The sequence below is a fragment of the Theropithecus gelada genome, chromosome 3 (genome assembly GCF_003255815.1).
Source record: "Theropithecus gelada isolate Dixy chromosome 3, Tgel_1.0, whole genome shotgun sequence".
In the NCBI taxonomy this organism is placed as follows: Eukaryota; Metazoa; Chordata; class Mammalia; order Primates; family Cercopithecidae; genus Theropithecus; species Theropithecus gelada.
This window is the reverse complement of record NC_037670.1, coordinates 105,697,721-105,717,262: the sequence shown is the minus strand read 5'-3', so window position 1 is coordinate 105,717,262 and position 19,542 is coordinate 105,697,721. Positions and strand designations below refer to the sequence as shown.

Sequence of the window (19,542 nt, the reverse complement as noted above, 5' to 3'; positions counted from 1 at the left end):
TACAAAACCTAATGCTATTTCAGAACTAGAAATCTAAAGTCAAGATACTAACACTTAGAGCCAAGGACCTAAAAATACACATGCCTCAGCTGATTCTTGACAATGCAGGGCAGAATGATCTTTGATATCAAACAGAGAGAATACACCATTTTAAGCTCACAGAGTAAGTGAGACAGTTACTTACTGACTCAGAAATTTCTTTTTGAGGCTCTGGAGTAGATTCACTGAGTTCTTCCCCTGACATCCCAAATCCAGGTGGAAGTGATGATGAGCCAAAGATTTGAACGAGATAGGAATCAAAATCCTCACAAATTTTTTGAAACAATTTTTGCTTCAGGGTGTCTTTTAAAAAAGAAGTAGAAAAGAGAGATAGTAGAAGCAATGAAACAATACTTAAAACTCATTTAAAAAGATCTGCACTCTCCTTAAAATATGTAAGTTCCCATTACTTGAAATCAACTGCTAAGTTAACTAACTTATAAAAGCATTTTTACATCCTGTGTAAGAGGTCATCTAAAATAACTTGATTTAATATATATGACACAAAGAGGCAAAAGAATCACTTTAATGTATGTTCATCCAAAGTGTCTCTGTTCACCGTGAATCACTCCTTGTCAAGAGCTAGCCTCACCCATAGTAAGTTGAATTGGCAACTACCTCTGGTTTTAAGGATAGCAAATGGCCAGCCAGTTGAAAATATTCCTTACAGGCTGTAACAAATTACTAACTCCAGATAGAATGATGAAGCTCTCCAAGGATTAAATATAAGTTGGCTCTGAAATGTCTCTGGCTATTCTAACACATTCACAGCCCAGTGAGATTGAATATACCAGATAAACAAACCCACCAGTCAGCCAGCAGGGTATTGAGGAAGTAGAACCCCAGGTTAGAAAGCTCTGGAGAAGGTGAGAAATAACAAATGGAAAGTTTCTGAGAACGGTATGCTCTCCTTAAGGCCAGTGTGCTGGTACACGGAGTAGGCAGGGCATGAGGCACTGATGGGCGGTGCCCAGCCACATCAGACCCCACTCCCAGGTGGGTAAAGGAAGAAGGATGAAGCCAAACTGAAGCCTTTCTCTTACTTCACAAACTTGCCAGGTGCAGGTCTGCCAGAGTGAATCATCAGTTTCCAAAGAATTGGTATACATTTTATTATAAAGTCATACTGACCATGATTTAATCATAGATTAAATTAGATCAATGTCCTAGGATGGCTCATTAGTAAATATCAGTTAATGTGAAAGGAGAAACTTAGCATAGAGAAGCCCATCAGATTAGCATTGACTGTACAATACATTTTATTATTTATTATTTATTTATTTTTTGAGACAGAGTCTTGCCTGTCACTCAGGGTGGAGTGCAGTGGTGCAATCTCGGCTCACTGCAACTTCCGCCTCCTGGGTTCAAGCAGTTCTCCTGTCTCAGCTGCCCGAGTAGCTGGGACTACAGGCACACGCCACCATGCCCAGCTAATTTTTGGATTTTTAGTAGAGACAAGGTTTCACCATGCTGGCCAGGCTGTTCTCTAACTCCTGACTTTGTGATCCACTGTGCCCGGCACTGTACAATGAATTTTAAAATGTTGTTCTTTGAGATAAATTCCTGATATCAACCTGTTTACTCATCATTATCTGCTTTCATAAAAACAGAGACTAGAACATGTCCTCTAATTTATCCCAGTTACTTGCATTTCTCATCTCTTTAGATGATCATAACTTTTTTTTCATTCAGCATGTACTTCTTAATTCATTTTTTATTTCCTGACTGTTTTCTGCCTTGCTGTTGGCTTGCTCAATCCCTTATTTTAGTTAGGTAACTTTCTGAACATTAACCAATGTTAGCAATATCCCCAAGTCCTATTCTTTCTCTCCATTCCTGTCTGTTGACCATGGACTCTAGTTAATTCCAAGGCCAACTCAGCATTTATTAACCCTGATTAAAGACAAGGGATTGTACCGTCCAAACTGAATGACGCTGAGTATTTTTAATCTTCTGGAGTTTATGTGTTACCATTTAATGTTGGCATAAGCCTTATTAGCCTCCAGATTTTTCTATTTGGTCAGGACAAACCAGTGATATGGTACTTGGAGAAACAACGTAAATGCCTTTCCCCTGGGCCAGACAGCCTTCCTTACCTTGCAGGGTAAAGAAATCATCAAACTGGTAAACATGCTCTGGGTCAGTAGCAATTAGATTCATTTCTTTGTGGAATATTTCAAAGTTGGGATCATTTTTCTTCACCACCCCTATCACAAATATCTCCACATTGGTGTCACTGGCATTCTTCACCACCTCTGTCAGTTTCTCTTTATCACGAGAATCTGTCTGCCCATCAGTGATGACCAAGGCCACTTTTTTTACACCTGGCCTTGCGTCTTCGAACATGTTGTTGGCTGCTTGGAGAGCGGTGGCTGTGTATGTGCCTTCCCCCAGATACTGCATGTTGTCCACAGCCAACTTGAAGTCATCCTTGCTGGAGAACTGCTTCAAATTAGCCACCTTCTCCACCTTATGGCTATAGTTGATAATGCCTATGCGGGCCGTGGCAAGGTCCAGAGCAACCCGGTCAGCCATAGTCTTCACAAAATTTTTGATGATCTGGAAGTTCTCTGGCCCCACGCTTTCTGAGCTGTCAATCACAAACACCAGCTCTAGCGGAGTCTCTTTGCATTTGGGCCCACAACCTAAAAGATGAATGTCGAGATAGAAACATTGTGGGAATGATTGACATCAGATTGTTGAGGGGAGGGGAGACAAAGGCAATGATGAACCTGAGACCTGAATTATTCTCTTCCTCTTCTGTGATTGTGAAAATACCTGACAGCTCTCTCCCTTCTGGTTTCTATACTTGACTCTTTTAAAATATACATAATATATAATATAATATATGTGTGGGGAAAAACACTATAGTGGATAATAATAAATACTTATGTGCTTGTTTCTTGGATTTTAAAATAAAATATTTTTAAAAGAGTTAGCATGCCCTGTGGATGCCATCCCAATAACATTCCTCTTCCTCTCCCAGAGAGGTAACCACCATCCAACATTTGCTGTTTATCATCCCACCATTGTATTTAATCTGAATCTGAAAGCTGATATTTCAGTCTTCAACCATAGCCATATATGAAAATTGAAATTTGCTCACCAGGCTGGCCAGTGGATGAAGTAATGGGATGAAAAATTGTCATTGTGGTGGAAGGATTAGGATCTTAAATGTACACAGGAACAGCTATCCCTAACTACTCTAGTTTATGTCTCCAGTCACCCACAATGACAACTATGGTAGCTTTCACGATACCAAGGAGGCCAGCAGTACATCCATGCTATGAAAGCTTTTGAGGGGAGTAATCCCCGAGAACACTAGTCAGTTAAAAAAACCTTCTATTTAAGTTGATAACAACCACATAAAGCAGTTGCCAGAGTCACCAGGAAATTTAGCAGGGTTCTGTTTCTTTATTCATATCTTTGTGTTGTTCAATAAGCCTACTGCAGAAAACCATCAGGAAATCATGTGCTATTTTTATAGGGCTTCTAGAACCCAGAAGCCATGTCTAGATTGCTCTTTCACTAGAGAGACTCCCAGGCTGATTCTTAGGCCCGGCAGTCTTCTAGGAAATAAGCTGGTTCTGGGATTCTCTGTATAGAAGGACAACAATATGCCTGCCTCTGACTACTTTAAACCCAGAAGATTCTCCCATCATTATTCCATTAGTCTCTTGTCTTTTGGCTAATTTCTTTTCTTTACTTCCTCTTTCTGGTAACTCTAAGTTTACCACTCAGCCATGGAAGGATTTAGTAGTTGTGAAGCAAGGTGAACACGTGACTCTGTCCTCCCACCTTTGGGACTGAGTACAACTCAAAACTCTACTCAGAAAGAATTCATGGCTTCAGGAAAAACACAGACATTCTAATCACCAGCTAGGCTGGACTCAAATACCAGTTTGGCTCTTGTAGTCATATTTCCTTTGTTGAGTTTTTCTTCTCAGCTCAGGTAAATGTCACAGAATACAAACGAGTACTGTGCTAACAAAAGGCCCGGCTGCCTACATACTCTAGGCTGGCACCCTCACATGCCTTAACCAGTCTGGGAAGATGATTTTATTTTCTTACATCAGGATTTCCACAGTCTCTCTTACTGCTTCCTTTCAGTATCCATTGACTTCAAATGAGCTTTACATTTTCCTACTAGCTATATAATATATATCTGGACAAACACATTCTCTCACCAACCCAGTACATAGTGGGGCTAATACTTTAAAGTGATGGTTTTTTCTTGAGAGTCAAATCTTACCACATATTTCTGTAATAAGTTTGATAATTTCTTCTTTCTAGGGGATAAAAAGAAAAATGTATCACTATATGAATGACTATAATATTTTTCCTATAGCTATAAAAGATATCTTATTACAATCAGCATTGACCATTTGATTTAATCCTTTCAATGCAGAAAATAAAATAACACAGAAGTCAAAAGTTGACTATAATATACCATAACTAAAATGCATTTGAGCTGTGAAACTTAATAGCTGAGACTTTCGGAATTCAAATTGCAACTGCAGCATTTATCAGCTGTGTGACCTCAGGCATTTGGTGCCCTAATAGTATCTGTGTCTCAGGGCTATGGTATGGATTAACCAATGGTAATGCACACATCAACACAGGGTCTGGCAACTTTAACATACCTACAGTGGTGTGGCGCTATATATACATTCAGTTACACAATTTAAACCACATGTGCTGAGCAACCAAAACAAGCCCCAATGCCTGCAGAGAATTCATCCTGTGCTGTGTTTTCTCTTCTTTTTCTGTGCTAGTTCCTGATTTTTCAAGTCCTCTCTTCAGCTTCTTAACACTCTTGCTTTGGCTCTTCAGTGACATTTCCCCATGTTCCTGAATGCCCTTTCCTTGTCCTGCTGCCCATGAGCTCCATCAGAAGGGCCTGAAATGAGCTGTGTACTAGAAATAAAGCTGCCAACGCTCTTCCCTGTGCAGTGTGTTTATAAGTAAGTACTATGAGAGTAGAGAAGGCAGGATTCCACATTTGTCTAACACTTGACGCTAAAAGAGATGATTAACAGAAGCCTAGATCTCAACAGGAGGACCAGTGGACCCAATCTAAGAAAATAAATTTTAACAGGTGCAAAAGTAAAACTTTTAAGAACAAATCTATAATGACATAATCAAGGTGGAGGTGATGTAGCCGGTAACATGGCTTAAAAGTAGAATATATAGGGAATATTCATAATATTTTAATTTAACTTTTTAAACTGTACGTAAAAGCTAATGATTCCAAGTGGCTATTTAAAAAGAACATCTACCGCAATGCTGAGTTATATAACGCAGTTCTACAAAATGAGAGTCAACAGTCATCTTTTTTTCTAGGCTTTGTCATGCTTTCCCACACTTAAAAAGACATTTTAAAAAATCTGAAACAAGAACATGTATAGAAAGGTAAAATGTACGTATTTATATATTTATATTAAAAATATCTAGAAAGGGGAAATGTATGTATTTATATATTTATGTTTAATTTTTTATAAATGGAGAAAATACTATACATCAAGTTTTATGGTTATAATTTGCCACAATACTATATTATAATTCATTTTCCACATTATTAAGGATTCTGAAAGACTTGATTACTGAAATTGAAGGTACGGCCACGTAAAGGCTCTGTGATACACACTCTCATACTGTACTTTAGAAAAGTTGTAGTAACTGACACCTCCAACAGCAGTAGATAAGAAAATCTGTTTTATTTTAGCCACACAATACCGGCTGTTATTATTATATCATCTTTGTCAATTGATAGATCAAAATCATTGTTTCAAATTACATTAATTAAAATATTCGTGAGGCTACATTTCTTTTCATATGCATGTTTCCAAGTTGTTTTCTCCTGTGCATATCTGTGTATGTTCTTTGTCCTACCTTTTTCTATGGGAATATTTGCTTTTTATTCCCTTAAAAGAGCAATGCATGTATTAAGGTTGGATTTTAATTTTGCAACATGTTTTGTAGCATAATCAGGTTTAAAATGCTTGAAGTCACCATATATATAAATGTTTTCTTCATGTTCTTTGCATTTAAGTGACTGGAAGAGTTCATTCCTTCTCCTAAAATCACTGAACAACTACCTTGGTTACTTGGTGCCAATGATGAAGGCATCATATTTATATCGCTCAAAGGATTCACAATCTAGGAAGAAGTAGACAGACGAAGGCTTTCATAAGTGCTATGGACAGCCGAGGAACCATCTCGATCTGCTGGGAATTCCTGGGGCAGGAGAATGGGGATGCGACTGTGGTCCAGGGAGGCAGACTCTGACCAGGTTGGGACAGGAAAGGGGAGCATTCAGGCAAGGGGGTCGGCCTTCTCTCAGAGCATACTGCATTAGAGTACTCGAGTAAACTTATGAATCAGGGCACATAGCAGAAACAATGACAAGAAATGTTGGAGACAGATGGACTCTTGAGAACCTTTGTGTCATGTTGAAGAGTATGAACTTTATCCTGGACAGTGGGACTCACATGATCCCTAGGCAGAGAAGAGCTCTGGTGGAACTTTTATTTAAGAGAGATGATCATAGCAGCCAGTGGAGGGGTTTGAGGTTCCTAAATAATTCAGGCAAAAAAAAAAAAATGACATCGGAAGGCTGTGGTAGTAGTAATGGATGAGGAGGACAGGCCTGGAGGGACATTCCAGGGGAAGAATGAGGGGCTTGGTGAGTAACTGGAAGAAAGGATGAGGGAAAGAAGGAGTCTAAGAGGAGGCAAATGATGGTGGGGCCATACTCTGAGAGAGGCAGGAGTGGGATGGGGGCAGGTTGGGAGCTCATGAAGATGACAGAGCCCAGCTTGAGTCTGGCTAAGTCTCATGTGTCTATAAAACATCCAACTAGATATGTCCACGGGCAGCCTAGGATGTAAGATCTGGTGCTCAGGAGAATTGTCCAAGTAGGGGGTAGATTTAAGAAATGCCAGTATACACTTGGCTGTTCAAACAGGGACTAAAAATAAGATTGCCTGGAGCAGGGTTTCTCAGCCTTTTTAAAACCAGTGTGTTTCCCCTTCCCCACATTCGATAAATATATTCTTTCTGTTTAAAATAAAAACACTATTTTTTCATTCATGATATGCCATCACTGTGCTATTGAATTAGCCTTTTCAAACTGTATGTCCCCTGCCTTTAGTGGCTGCATTCCCTGAGAGTTTGAAGACAGGGAAGACTGAGGCCAGACACTGGGAAATGCTAACACCAAAGTGACAGGTGGAGAAACAGAGTCTTTTTAAATAATTTTATGGGATGTATTAAAACATTTAATGCCATCAATGACATTTGCCTCTTAAAAGAGGAGTTTGTTAGTCTAAAATGGATCTGCACAATTGATAGCTATTGGGGGATACATTTGATCACAGAAAGGATGAGAGAGAGAGAGAGAGAGGAAAGAGGCCTTTTGAGAACAGCTTTCATAGGGAAGTGGCCTGAATTTGGTATCAGACAGGCCACCTCTAGCTATAAGGGCTCTGCTATGTGCCAGCTAGATGACTTTGGGTGTAATGTTCACCCAACTTGTATGTCTCCATTTGATGTAGAGATACTATCTACCTCATGGAGCTGTCATGCAGATTAAAGGTGGGATCTTAGGTAAGAGAAGGTTATTGCCACCAGCCTGTCACCGTCTTCTTGTACCACAACCCACTAGTCCTACACTGCATGGGGGTTTGGCCAGCATTCATGCCGTGAACCAGTGCTCACTTCCAAGCTCTGTCCAAATCCCCTGAAACCACCTGCTGTTTGGCCACCTCTTGGCTGGACCTGTGCATCCAGGCCAGTGCTTCAGCTCTCCAAACCTGTGGCCATTTGAACCAAGAATTCTGGAATTCCATGCCTCCAATGTGTGAACCAAGAATTCTGGAATTCCATGCCTCCAGTGTGTGGCACAGAGGGACATACGTGCATGCGCTTTGGCCCCAAGGACTTCTCACCTGGAGGAAGGAGTGCAGCTGGAAAAGGACCAGGGTTCCAGAGCAGGGGCCTCTAAAACACCCTGCAGTACTAGGTAAGGAGCCTAACATGTACTGATGTAGAGGAGCCTAACACAGAGCCTGTCACACACTAAATTCTCACTGAATGCAAATTCTCTTTTCCTTCACTCTTCTTGTCTTGCTAGTCTCTTCTTCCAGAATCTAGAAAGCCAAAGTCAGCAGAATGATGTCCCTACTTCTAAGGTCTCTGCCTCTTGGTTGAAAAGCTTCCACTCAAGAGATAAAGCCCATCCTGCCCTCAAACACCATCATACGCCATTTTGTCTGCTCTGGACCCCCAGATCACTTCTTCTATCATAGCATTTATCACTCTGTAGGTGAACACCCTTTGTTGTCTTTCTCTCCACCAGGCTGTGAGCTCCTTCAGTTCTGAGAAGTAGCCTCACTCTCCACTATTTCCCCAGTGCCTATTTTGGAGCCTGACTCAGAGTAAGGTTTACTGGATATGTCCAATAAATGTTGGTGAAATGAATGAATAAATGAATGGAGAAAGGAAACCAGTCCCTCTCCCCATGTTGGGACAGTAGGGCAGGTATAAACCTACAGGAAACGTTCCTCTGCTCATTTACATACACTCTCCCCTGCTACTTTTGGGGAGAAATTGTGCATATGTAGCTACTTCATCTACTATGGGCATCTTTGGGGGTCTGACTTATGGTGGGGAACAGCAAAGAGAAAAAGGCTGACAGCCCACAGAACACATGTGCAGTTCTGTTGGTCACATGTCCAGCTCTCAGCTCTTGCCTTCACCAACTGAACTGTCACTCCCTCACACTTGGATGTTCCTAGTACAGTACATCGAGTCAGCCCCCCTAGACCACAACCCCTGGAAAAGTCCAACAGGAAAAAAGGAAAAGGTATCTGTTTTTCCTCAACCCCAGAAGACGGATTGCCTTCAAATCAGAAAGGAAGAATGAGACTTTGCCTTCCACTCATGAGACTTTAAAGAGTCCGTTTTCTGTTCTTAATGGTGTGGGGAGAACAGGAAAACGTTTGTAGATGCTCAAAAAATACTTATTGAATAATTGAATCAATACATAAATGTAATCCCAATTTTGTGATTGCTGCTCTCCTCAGAGCACTTCTAAAGGAACTAGTTCAGGAAAAAAGAGTCCTCATTCTAAAATGAGATGAACCACATAAATTAAAGTCATTTGGTAATCTGGCTTTTTTGAAACAGCCACCTCCTTCTTGGCCAGTAATAGCAGTGTGATCATTTCTACCAAGCATCCGAGTGGAGTAGTCACACACACCCACCATAAGGCAGGACAAAGTTTTATTTCTCCCCTCACAGTCAGATTCAATTACCTCATGCATCTAAGTCAACACTGGGCTGGTAGTAGTTGCTCTCATTTAAATAGAAACTGGAATTCTGCATCCAAAAATTCATAATTATAAAGCTAAAGCATGAATGCAAAAATTTTGCAAGCACAAAACCCTCAATTACCCTCTAGAATGGATACTCACTGTAAGTCCTAGGTCTCCTTTGGGTCCTTGTAAACCCTACTTAGTAGAAGAAGAGTAAAAGTCAATATAGGTTGGAACCAGTTAGAGTATAAAATCACAGTGAGACATTAAAAACTACTTCTTGCCTGTTTTCCTGGAGATCCAGGCTCTCCAATTTCTCCTTTAGCACCTTTCTTTCCCACATCGCCCCGTTCTCCATGCTCTCCCTTTACACAATAGGGTAAAATGATAGGTTCAGAATGTGAATATAAAAGCCAGATAAGAAAAGCTCTATACTTTGGTTTATCTGCAACTGGCATCTCTTGAAGACCTTCAGTTCTTGTTTACACAAATGCAGTATTTGAAAAAAAAATTGGGGGTAACTTATTTACATCCCATCAGATACCATAATCTAATTCATGATGAACCAGAGGTCTCAGAGTGAAGAGACCTTGAGATATAATAATACCATCTAATCAGTTCACCTTTCAGGACATACAACTATTACACAATTTACCAAGTTCCTGAGTTATCTGGTATCTCCTACATGGTATGTTGTAAGTATGTTGTAAGATAACTAATAAATCTTTTATTAGTTATCTTCTGAGAATAAAGAAAATGAGATTTTTTTTTAAACATAGAGATGGGATCTCACTATATTGCTTAAGCTGGTCTTGAACTCCTGGCCTCAAGCAATCCCCCTGCCTCAACCTCTCGAAGAAAAGGACATTTTATAAAGTAAACCTATTTATAGGTAGAAAAAGCAATGCACAAGGATTTAATTTCAAGTGGATTTTTTTTTCTTCTGAGAGTTGTAAGGGGACGCGTGACACATATATGAGAGTTCTTCCAAAGTTAAAGTGAAGCTATTGAGATCCTAAGCCTAAGCATTTCTCTAAGATCCTGAGACACTTACCTTCTGGCCTGGGAGGCCACGGCCCATTGTGCCCTTTGGGCCTGGAAAGCCTTGTGGTCCTTGTTCCCCCTACATAGGATATGAGAAAGAGATGTTCTATTAATTTCCCAGGATAGCTTGGATATTCTTTAGGTCAGAAAAACACTTACAGTTTAAAACTGCATTATAGTATTATCTAAATATTGGGAGGAAATATATATCTAAACATTTGTATATAAATACATTCACGTATGTGTGTATGTGTATGGCTCAATGGTTTGCTAGTAAGTGTTCAACAACTAAGACTAGGATAGAAGTGAAGGCTCTGATTTATGCCATTTGCCGTTTCTGTGGTGTAAATACTTTCACTGTGGCTAATTTCAAGCTATGAACACATCAGCCAGTTCACACATAACAGACAGCTGCTATTTCAGCTATGGTAGTAAAGGTGGGTTGCATCTTCTTTACATTTTTCCATGTTTTCTGGTATGTTAAAAAACACAAGTTATTGGTTGGGCGCGGTGGCTCACGCCTGTAATCCTAGCACTTTGGGAGGCCAAGGTGGGTGGATCACCTGAGGTCAGGAGTTTGAGACCAGCCTAGCCAACATGGCAAAATCCTGTCTCTACTGAAAACACAAATATTAGCTGGGCATGGTGGGTGTGCACTTGCAGTCCCAGCTACACAGGAGGCTGAGGTAGGAGAATTGCTTGAAACCAGGAGGCAAAGGTTGTAGTGAGCTGAGACTGCACCACTGCACTCTAGCCTGGGCAACAAGAGTGAAACTCCATCTCAAAAAAAAAAAAAAAAATTCATTTTGGTAACGGGGGAAAAGAGTATATAACAGCATCCATCCACAATTAATGCCAAGTTACTGTTTATGTAATTCCCCTTACACTGTTAGTTTCATCTCTGATAATTTGTAGCAACATTCAGGACTTGTTTCCAGCTTTCTCCATCACATTTTAACATTATTTCTTGCCCCACCAAAACCACACAGGTTCCAAGGGGTTTCATGGTGTTGAGCATGACACAGAAACAATCACTAGCAGTATAGAAAGTCATAGTTCTGATGCTCCTTGGATCTTATACTCAATCCTTATTTGACTCTGGATAATTATTAGTGATGAGTCTCTGGCAAAGGCTTGAAGGACCATGGGCTCCTGGGGATTGATCTGTATTTTTCAAAAGTATCCTGATGGTCCCCACCAAGATCATTGGCATGCTTGATAAAAATTGCATCTCCCAGGCCCAGCCTCAAACCAACTAAATGAGAATCACAGGTGAAGGTAAAGGCAAAGTATGCATTTCGCCATAAGCCTGCTAAAGCTCGAGAGCCACTACTCCAGGAGTCATGATGGGACTTATGAGGCGCTCCTGGAAGGGGCCACAGAGGTTTGCGTGGAGACCATTGTAACTTTGGGCATCTCAACATCCCTGAGCCTCCTTTACCTTGTTCATTGGCTGTCAAGCTTTTTAAATCAAAAGGGTTCATTCTTTTTAAAATTGTTATAATGCAATATTTCAGAAGAAAAATTATATAGAATAAACACTTATCTACCACCATGTTAAAAAATAAAATAGATACAATTCAAACCTCTTAGGTGCTCATCCCCAACCCTATTTCTCTGAGACAGAAAATCTCTACCTGAAATTCATATTTATCATTTGTATCCGTGTTTTTATGCTTTAACTACATTTCAAAATAATACATCATTGTTTTTGTTTGTGTGATTTTTGTTTTTTTGTTTTGAGACAGAGTCTCACTCTGTCACCCAGGCTGGAGTGCAGTGGTGTGATCTCAGCTCATTGCAACCCCCACCTCTCAAGTTCAAGTGATTCTCCTGCCTCAGCCTCCCGAGTAGCTGGGATTACAGGTGCGTGCCACTATGCCTGGCTAATTTTTGTATTTTTAGTAGAGTGGGGGTTTCACCATGTTGGCCAGACTGGTCTCAAACTCCTGACCTCAGGTGATCTGCCTGCCTTGGCCTCCTGAAGTGCTGGGATTACAGGCGTGAGCCACCGTACCTGGCTGATGTTTTTAATATTTTAAATTTCCAATAAATGATATATTTATGCATCCATTTTTTTAAAAAAACCTCAACATTATCTATTTGAAATTTATTTATGTGTATATATATATATATGAGGTTCTAATTTATTGATTTTCTCTCTGCTATACAGTATTTTATTTCATTAAATAACTGAATACAACTTATCCATTAGCCTTTTGATGGACATTTAGGTTATCTCCAATATTTCTGTTTTAAAAAAATTTAAGAATATTCTTTTATATACCTTTGCCTACTTGTATACATTCCTAGGAGGAAACTCTTACATCAAAACAAATATTGTATAAAGTGGTACAAAATAAAGTGAATACAAGTACAGATTCTCTAAAGTTGAACTAAAGGGCTCAATTTTTCACACACCCATCCCTAACCTCTCACAGCACATCGGCTTGAGTGAACTCTAAGGTTCTTTTTATTCTCTTACATGTGTTTCTAAAGTGGTTGTAGGTATGGGGTTATGGTATTGCCTCCCCAGTTCAACACCAGAGGACTTAAAACAAGTTCTTTACAGCGGTGAGACTACAGAGAACTTAATTCACTGAATGTCTTTTTACTTTGTTATCTCTTGAGCCAAGCCCAATGCAGTGACATACTGGGCCCCCCGGGAATGGGTATGCAGTGTTGCACTACAATGTCTTGGGCCCCCCAAGGAAGCTCACCCAGAAGAAGGAGTGCTTCCTCTGTTAGTTGCTTAGAGGGAACAAGTAGGGGGATGATTGGTCTTCTTTAATCAGTTTAAAGTCAGGAGAGAATACAGTAGTCCCCCTTTATCTGTACTTTCACTTCCCATGGTTTCACTTACCCACAGTCAACTGTGGTTGAAAAATAAGTGAGTATAGTACAATAAGATATTTTGAGAGAGACCACGTTCACATAACTTTGATGACAGTATACCGCTTATAGTTGTTCTATTTTATTATGTGCTTATTAATCTCCTACTGTGCCTAATTTTAAATTAAACCTTATTATAGGTATGTGTATATAGAAAAAACATAGTATATTTAGGGTTTGGTACTATCCAAGGTTTCAAGCACCCACTGGGAATATTGGAACATATCTCCTGAGGATAAGGAGGGACTACTGTAATCTTTTCCCATCAGGAAACTTGATGTCTTGGGAGCCCCAGAACCCTGGATTGGAATTTGTGCCAGTTAAACAAGCCCTAAACATTAAACTGACACTGGAATTCCAAGATGAAAATTCAAGCAAAAAAAGGAGAGGAGAAAAATTTGTCCTGTTTCCAAAGATGGCACTCCCAACACAGGTGTCATGAAGATGAACAGGCGGGAATGTGTAGATAACACAGATCAACCTCATTACGCTCACTGCAAAACATGCTCTAATAGGAGTGGATCTGCAGTCTGCTTCTGAACATGAAGGTTAGTGCGGTCTGCCTACATACAGACTAGCAGCCAGCCCCCAGAGTGATATGCAGGACTGCAGGTTATACCTGCAGTCACCTGCCTGAGGTTATACCACCTTCTTCTGTTCAAATCAAAAGGAAAACAAACACAAATATTATAGGAAAGATATCCTCTTAAGAAAGATGTCTTGGTAAAGTACACTTTGGTATAAATTTGTTTTCTCAGATTTTTTGTGGAGGTGAATGAGGACATTTTCATTCAGTGAGGTACCTGGTAGAAGGTTTGGGTTGCAGGGGAGATGCGTCAGAACACTGTAGCTGAGTTAGGGCTCCAGTTGGCCAGGGATAAGAGAGACTAAAGGTTCACGGGAGAACACTAAGAGGAAATCCATGGTTGGCTTTGTCTCAACCTCAAAGGACAGAACAGTGTGATAAACAGAGGAGCTGGGACTGTGGTGTGATGGTGAATATCACTGGGAGTTGTATGTTAGACAAAGTGGATCCAGAAAGAATGCCATACCTTTCTGATAATTACTCAGAATAATTATTTCTTTTGCAATATTTCAGGTTCCTCCAGTAGCTAATACAGAAGATGTCCAATAAATGTTCATGAGTAACTGGCTGCCTTTAAGAAATGACACAGTTTCCTAATATAGCTAAAACCTATTGCTGTAAGGGGAAGCATGGCACATGCCCTGAGGGAAAAAAATGTTAGAGTAGCAAATTACCGTGTTAGGATAATATTCAGGAATTTCTTTTGCATTATCTCACAATATAAATATTTTCTGTATAACTGTTAACACTGTAGATATTCCAGGCAGCTAGATTTCCCTATAATAAAGGCAATTCATTTTCTTTTTAATCGCTAGTTTCCCTTCAAAGTACTTAAAGGCTTCCTATAACTTTCAGAGTAGACTATCTGGCTAAAAGCCTTTAGCAAGTAAATCCATGTCTGAGCTTGGCAGAGGTGAATGCTATCCAATTAGACTTTTAAATGTGTAAGTCTCAGGAAAATAATAAATAATGATTTGAGTGTGGGTCAGAAGCAACTGCAGGAAACAACCTATTGGAAGCTATAATTAAATCTAAATTTCAAACCATGGTTAATCACTATATCACCACATTAGATGTGTGTCCTGATAAAGATGTGATCATTTTCATTTTTCAGATGACTGCTTGTTCTCTGGGAAAGAAATTTCTAAGAATAATGCATATCTACCTGAATGTTTCCACTGATTTATTTTTGCATTACTGATACGTCAGGAAACAATGATTTTTCTTTTGAAATCTTTTCTCAGTAAGGTGTGGTAAGAAAAAATCAAATTCATAGATGATCATAAAATGTAAAGTGGACATCTGGCTTCTGCCAGTATGTAGAAAAGTAGAAAAAATGCTACTCTTATTCTTAAAACCCCAACAACAAAAAATGAGAACTAATCTGTGAAGTCACAGCTTTTCTTGAATCCATCATAGAGCTGTGGTTGCAGGGCAACCAGCCAATTCAGCATCTAAGGAAAGTCAAGATCCTTCAAGGAGACACAGGCTTGGATATTCACTTACCTGGCAGAGGTGCCACATGTTATACAAGCTGGTAAGAATTCAGCTAAAATTTTTAACAGGTCGCTAAAGACTGAGTGTGTGACAGCATGAGGGGATAGGACCCCTGGGAGCTTCAGGCACAAGGGAAAATCACACCTACCCACAGACTTTTCTCAGGGACTTTGCTGGTGCTCAAGAGAAAGACTGGGGCCAGGAGTAGGCTTCCCTTGTGGTGCCAGCTTTGGGAGGGAAGCAGCAGTCCCACAGGTCTCAGTCTGTTTGTTCTGCTATAATAAAATACCATAGACTGGGTGGCTTATAAACAACAGCAGATTATTTCTCACAGTTCTGGAGGCTAGAAAACCCAAGATCAAGGAATTGGCAAATTCAGGGTTTGGTGAGGGTCTATTTCCTGGTTCATAGGTGGTACCTTCTTGCTGTGTCCTCACATGGTGGAAGGGACAAGAGAGCACCCCAGGGACTCCTTTATAAGGGTGCCAATCCCATTCCTGAGGGCAGAGGTGACCTAATCACCACCCCAAGGCCCCACTTCCTAACACCATCGCCTTGGGGATTAAAATTTCAACATATGAATGTGGGGACTATATGCAATTTCAGACCACATTCTGTTTCCTTTTGAAGGAAACAGAATAAACCTTGCAAGAATGAATCCTGGGCCCAGATCTTTAGAGAAGCCCTACTACTTGGGGAGGGTCAGGAAACCATGCCCAGACCATTAGAGGCCTCCTCCTATGGGTTTGCTGGAACATATAAAACTACAAACTAAAAAGGGTAAATTTTACTGCATATAAATAATCCTTTACTAAAGAATAAAACAATTCTTTAAAAAATTAAAAAGAATTAGATGAACACTTGGCAAAATTTAAATGAGTTCTATAAATAGTATTATATCAATAATTTTCTGATGTTTATTATTGTACTGTGTTATATAAGAGAATGTGCTTGTTTGTAGCAAAAATACTGATGTATTAGGGGTAAATAGGTACCATATCTGAATTTTACTCTCATGTGTTTCAGAAAAATAACATGACACATACATATATATATATACGTACACACAAAGTGTTTGATACAGCAAACGTGGTAATATTAACACTTAGAGAATCTGGGTAAAGGATATATAAAAATTCTTTGTATTATCTTTGCAACTTTTTTTGAAAGTCTGAAATTATTTCAAAATAAAAGTTAAACATTAATATATAAAATGAATAAATGAATGAATGTACCAAATGGTTGCAAAAAGATGTCAGCTATCACTGCTGCAGCGGTTAAAGCATATGAGTATACAGGTACTTTGCCTACTCAAAGTTTGGGAGCCCAAAGGCTAAAAGAACATCAGAAGACCTAAAACAACCCAGCCATCCCATTACTGGGTATATACCCAAAGGATTATAAATCATGCTGCTATAAAGACACACGCACATGTATGTTTATTGCGGCACTATTCGCAATAGCAAAGACTTGGAACCAACCCAAATGTCCATCAGTGACAGACTGGATTAAGAAATGTGTCACATATACACCATGGAATACTATGCAGCCATAAAAAAAGGATGAGTTCATGTCCTTCGTAGGGACATGGATGCAGCTAGAAACCACCATTCTCAGCAAACTATCACAAGAACAGAAAACCGAACACCGCATGTTCTCATTCATAGGTGGGAATTGAGCAATGAGATCACTTGGACACAGGAAGGGGAACATCACACACTGGGGCCTGTTGTGAGGTGGGGGGAGGGGGGAGGGATAGCATTAGGAGATATACCTAATGTAAATGATGAGTTAATGGGTGCAGCACACCAACATGGCACATGTATACACATGTAACAAACCTGCACGTTGTGCACATGTACCCTAGAACATAAAGTATAATAAAATAAATAAATAAATAAATAAATAAAATAATCATAAAAAAAGATCTAAAACAAAGCTACGAGTGTGGATTTCTTCCTATGCAGAAACAGCTTCTGCTCTTTGAATTTAGGAGGCTTCTACTGTTACCAGAGGCCTCTATGTTTCCCTAGGATTTATATTCATACCAATTTCAGTTCAATTTTTTTAAATTTCTGGGGTACATGTGCAGAACATGGTTTGTTACCTAGGTATGCATGTGTCATGGTGGTTAGCTGAATCCATCAACCCATCATCTACATTAGACATTTCTCCTAATGCTATCCCTCCCCTAGCCCCCTAGCCCCTGACAGGCCTTGGTGTGTGATGTTCCCCTCCCTGTGTCCATGTGTTCTTATTTTTCAACTCCCAGTTTTGAGTGAGAGCGTGCGGTGTTCAGTTTCCTGTTCTTGTGTTAGTTTGCTAAGAATCATGGTTTCCAGGTTCATCCATGTCCCTGCAAAGGACAAGAACTCATCCTTTTTACGGCTGTATAGTATTCCATGGTGTATATTGCCACATTTTCTTTATCCAGTCTATCATTAATGGGCATCTGATTGGCTCCAAGCCTTTGCTATTGTGAACAGTGCCGCAATAAACATGTGGGTGCATGTGTCTTTATAGAATGATTTATAATCCCTTGGGTATATACCCAGTAATGGGATTGCTAGGTCAAATGGTATTTCTGGTTCTAGATCCTTGAGGAATCACCACAGTCTTCCACATGGTTGAATTAATTCACACTCCCACCAACAGTGCAAAAGCATTCTTATTTCTCCACATCCTCTTCAGCATCTGTTGTTTTCTGACTTTTTAATGATCACCATTCTAACTGGTGTGAAATGGTATCTCATTGTGGTTTTGATTTGCATTTCTCTAATGACAGTGATGATGAGCTTTTTTCACGTGTTTGCTGACTGCATAAATGTCTTCTTTTGAGAAGGGTCTGTTCATATCCTTTGCCCACTTTTTGATGGGGTTGTTTTTTTCTTATAAATTTAAGTTCTTTGTAGATTCTTGATATTAGCCCCTTTGTCAGATGGATAGATCACAAAAATTTTCTCCCATTCTGTAGGTTGCCTCTTCACTCTGATGATAGTTTCTTTTGCTGTGCAGAAGCACTTTAGTTTAATTAGATCCCATTTGTCAGTTTTGGCTTTTGCTGCCATTGCTTTTGGCGTTTTCATCATGAAGTCTTTGCCCATGCCTATGTCCTGAATGGTATTGCCTAGGTATTCTTCTTTTTTTTATGGTTTTAGGTCTTACTTAAGTCTTTAATCCATCTTGAAATAATTTTTGTACAAAGTGTAAGGAAAGGGTCCTGTTTCAGTTTTCTGCATATGGCTAGCCAGTTTTCCCAACACCATTTATTAAATAGGAAATCCTTTCCTCATTGCTTGTTTTTGTCAGGTATGTCAAAGACAAGATGGTTGTGGATGTATAGTGTTATTTCTGAGGCTTCTTTCTGTTCTGTTCCATTGGTCAATATACCTCTTTTGGTACCAGTACCATGCTGTTTGGGTTACTGTAGCCTCATAGTATAGTTTGAAGTCAGGTAGCATAATCCCTCCAGCTTTGTTCTTTTTGCTTAAGATTGTCTTGGCTGTGTGGGCCCTTTTTTGATTCCATATGAAATTTAAAGTAGATTTTTCTAAATCTTTCAAGAAAGTCAATGGTAGCTTGATGGGGATCGCATTGAATCTATAAATTACTTTGGACAGTATGACCGTTTTCACAATATTAATTCTTTCTACCCATGAGCATGGAGTGCTTTTCCATTTGTTTGTGTCTTTTCTTATTTCCTTGACCAGTGGTTTGTAGTTCTCCTTGAAGAGTTCCTTCACATCCCTTGTAAGTTGTATTCCTAGGTATTTTATTCTCTTTGTAGCAATTGTGAATGGGAGTTCACTCATGATTTGGCTATATGTTTGCCTGTTATTGGTGTGTAAGAATGCTTGTGATTTTTGCACATTGATTTTATATCCTGAGACTTTGCTGAAGTTGCTTATCAGCTTAAGGAGCTTTGGGGCTGAGATGATGGGGTTTCCTAAATATACAATCATGTCATTTGCAGAGACAATTTGATTTCCTCCCTTCCTATTTGAATAACCTTTATTTCTTTCTCTTGCCTGATTGCCTCAGCCAGAACTTCCAACACTATGTTGAATAGGAGTGGTGAGAGATGGCATCCTTGTTTTGTGCCAAATTTCAACGGGAATGCTTCCAGTTTTTGCCCATTCAGTATAATACTGACTGTGGGTTTGTCAT

The 19,542-nt window shown here is 39.6% G+C and overlaps 1 protein-coding gene across 1 annotated transcript in view; it reads right to left on the bottom strand.

Moving 5' to 3' along the window:
- The window catches only part of COL28A1 (collagen type XXVIII alpha 1 chain), a 177,854-nt gene that overhangs the window by 18,821 nt on the left and 139,491 nt on the right, over positions 1–19,542 (bottom strand). The window contains exons 28-33 of the mRNA XM_025380068.1: positions 10,411–10,479; positions 9,641–9,721; positions 9,516–9,551; positions 4,292–4,328; positions 2,136–2,684; positions 185–342 (exon numbers count right to left, since the gene is read on the bottom strand). Coding sequence (XP_025235853.1) covers positions 185–342; positions 2,136–2,684; positions 4,292–4,328; positions 9,516–9,551; positions 9,641–9,721; positions 10,411–10,479 — 930 coding nt within the window. The remainder of the gene's footprint in view (positions 1–184; positions 343–2,135; positions 2,685–4,291; positions 4,329–9,515; positions 9,552–9,640; positions 9,722–10,410; positions 10,480–19,542) is intronic.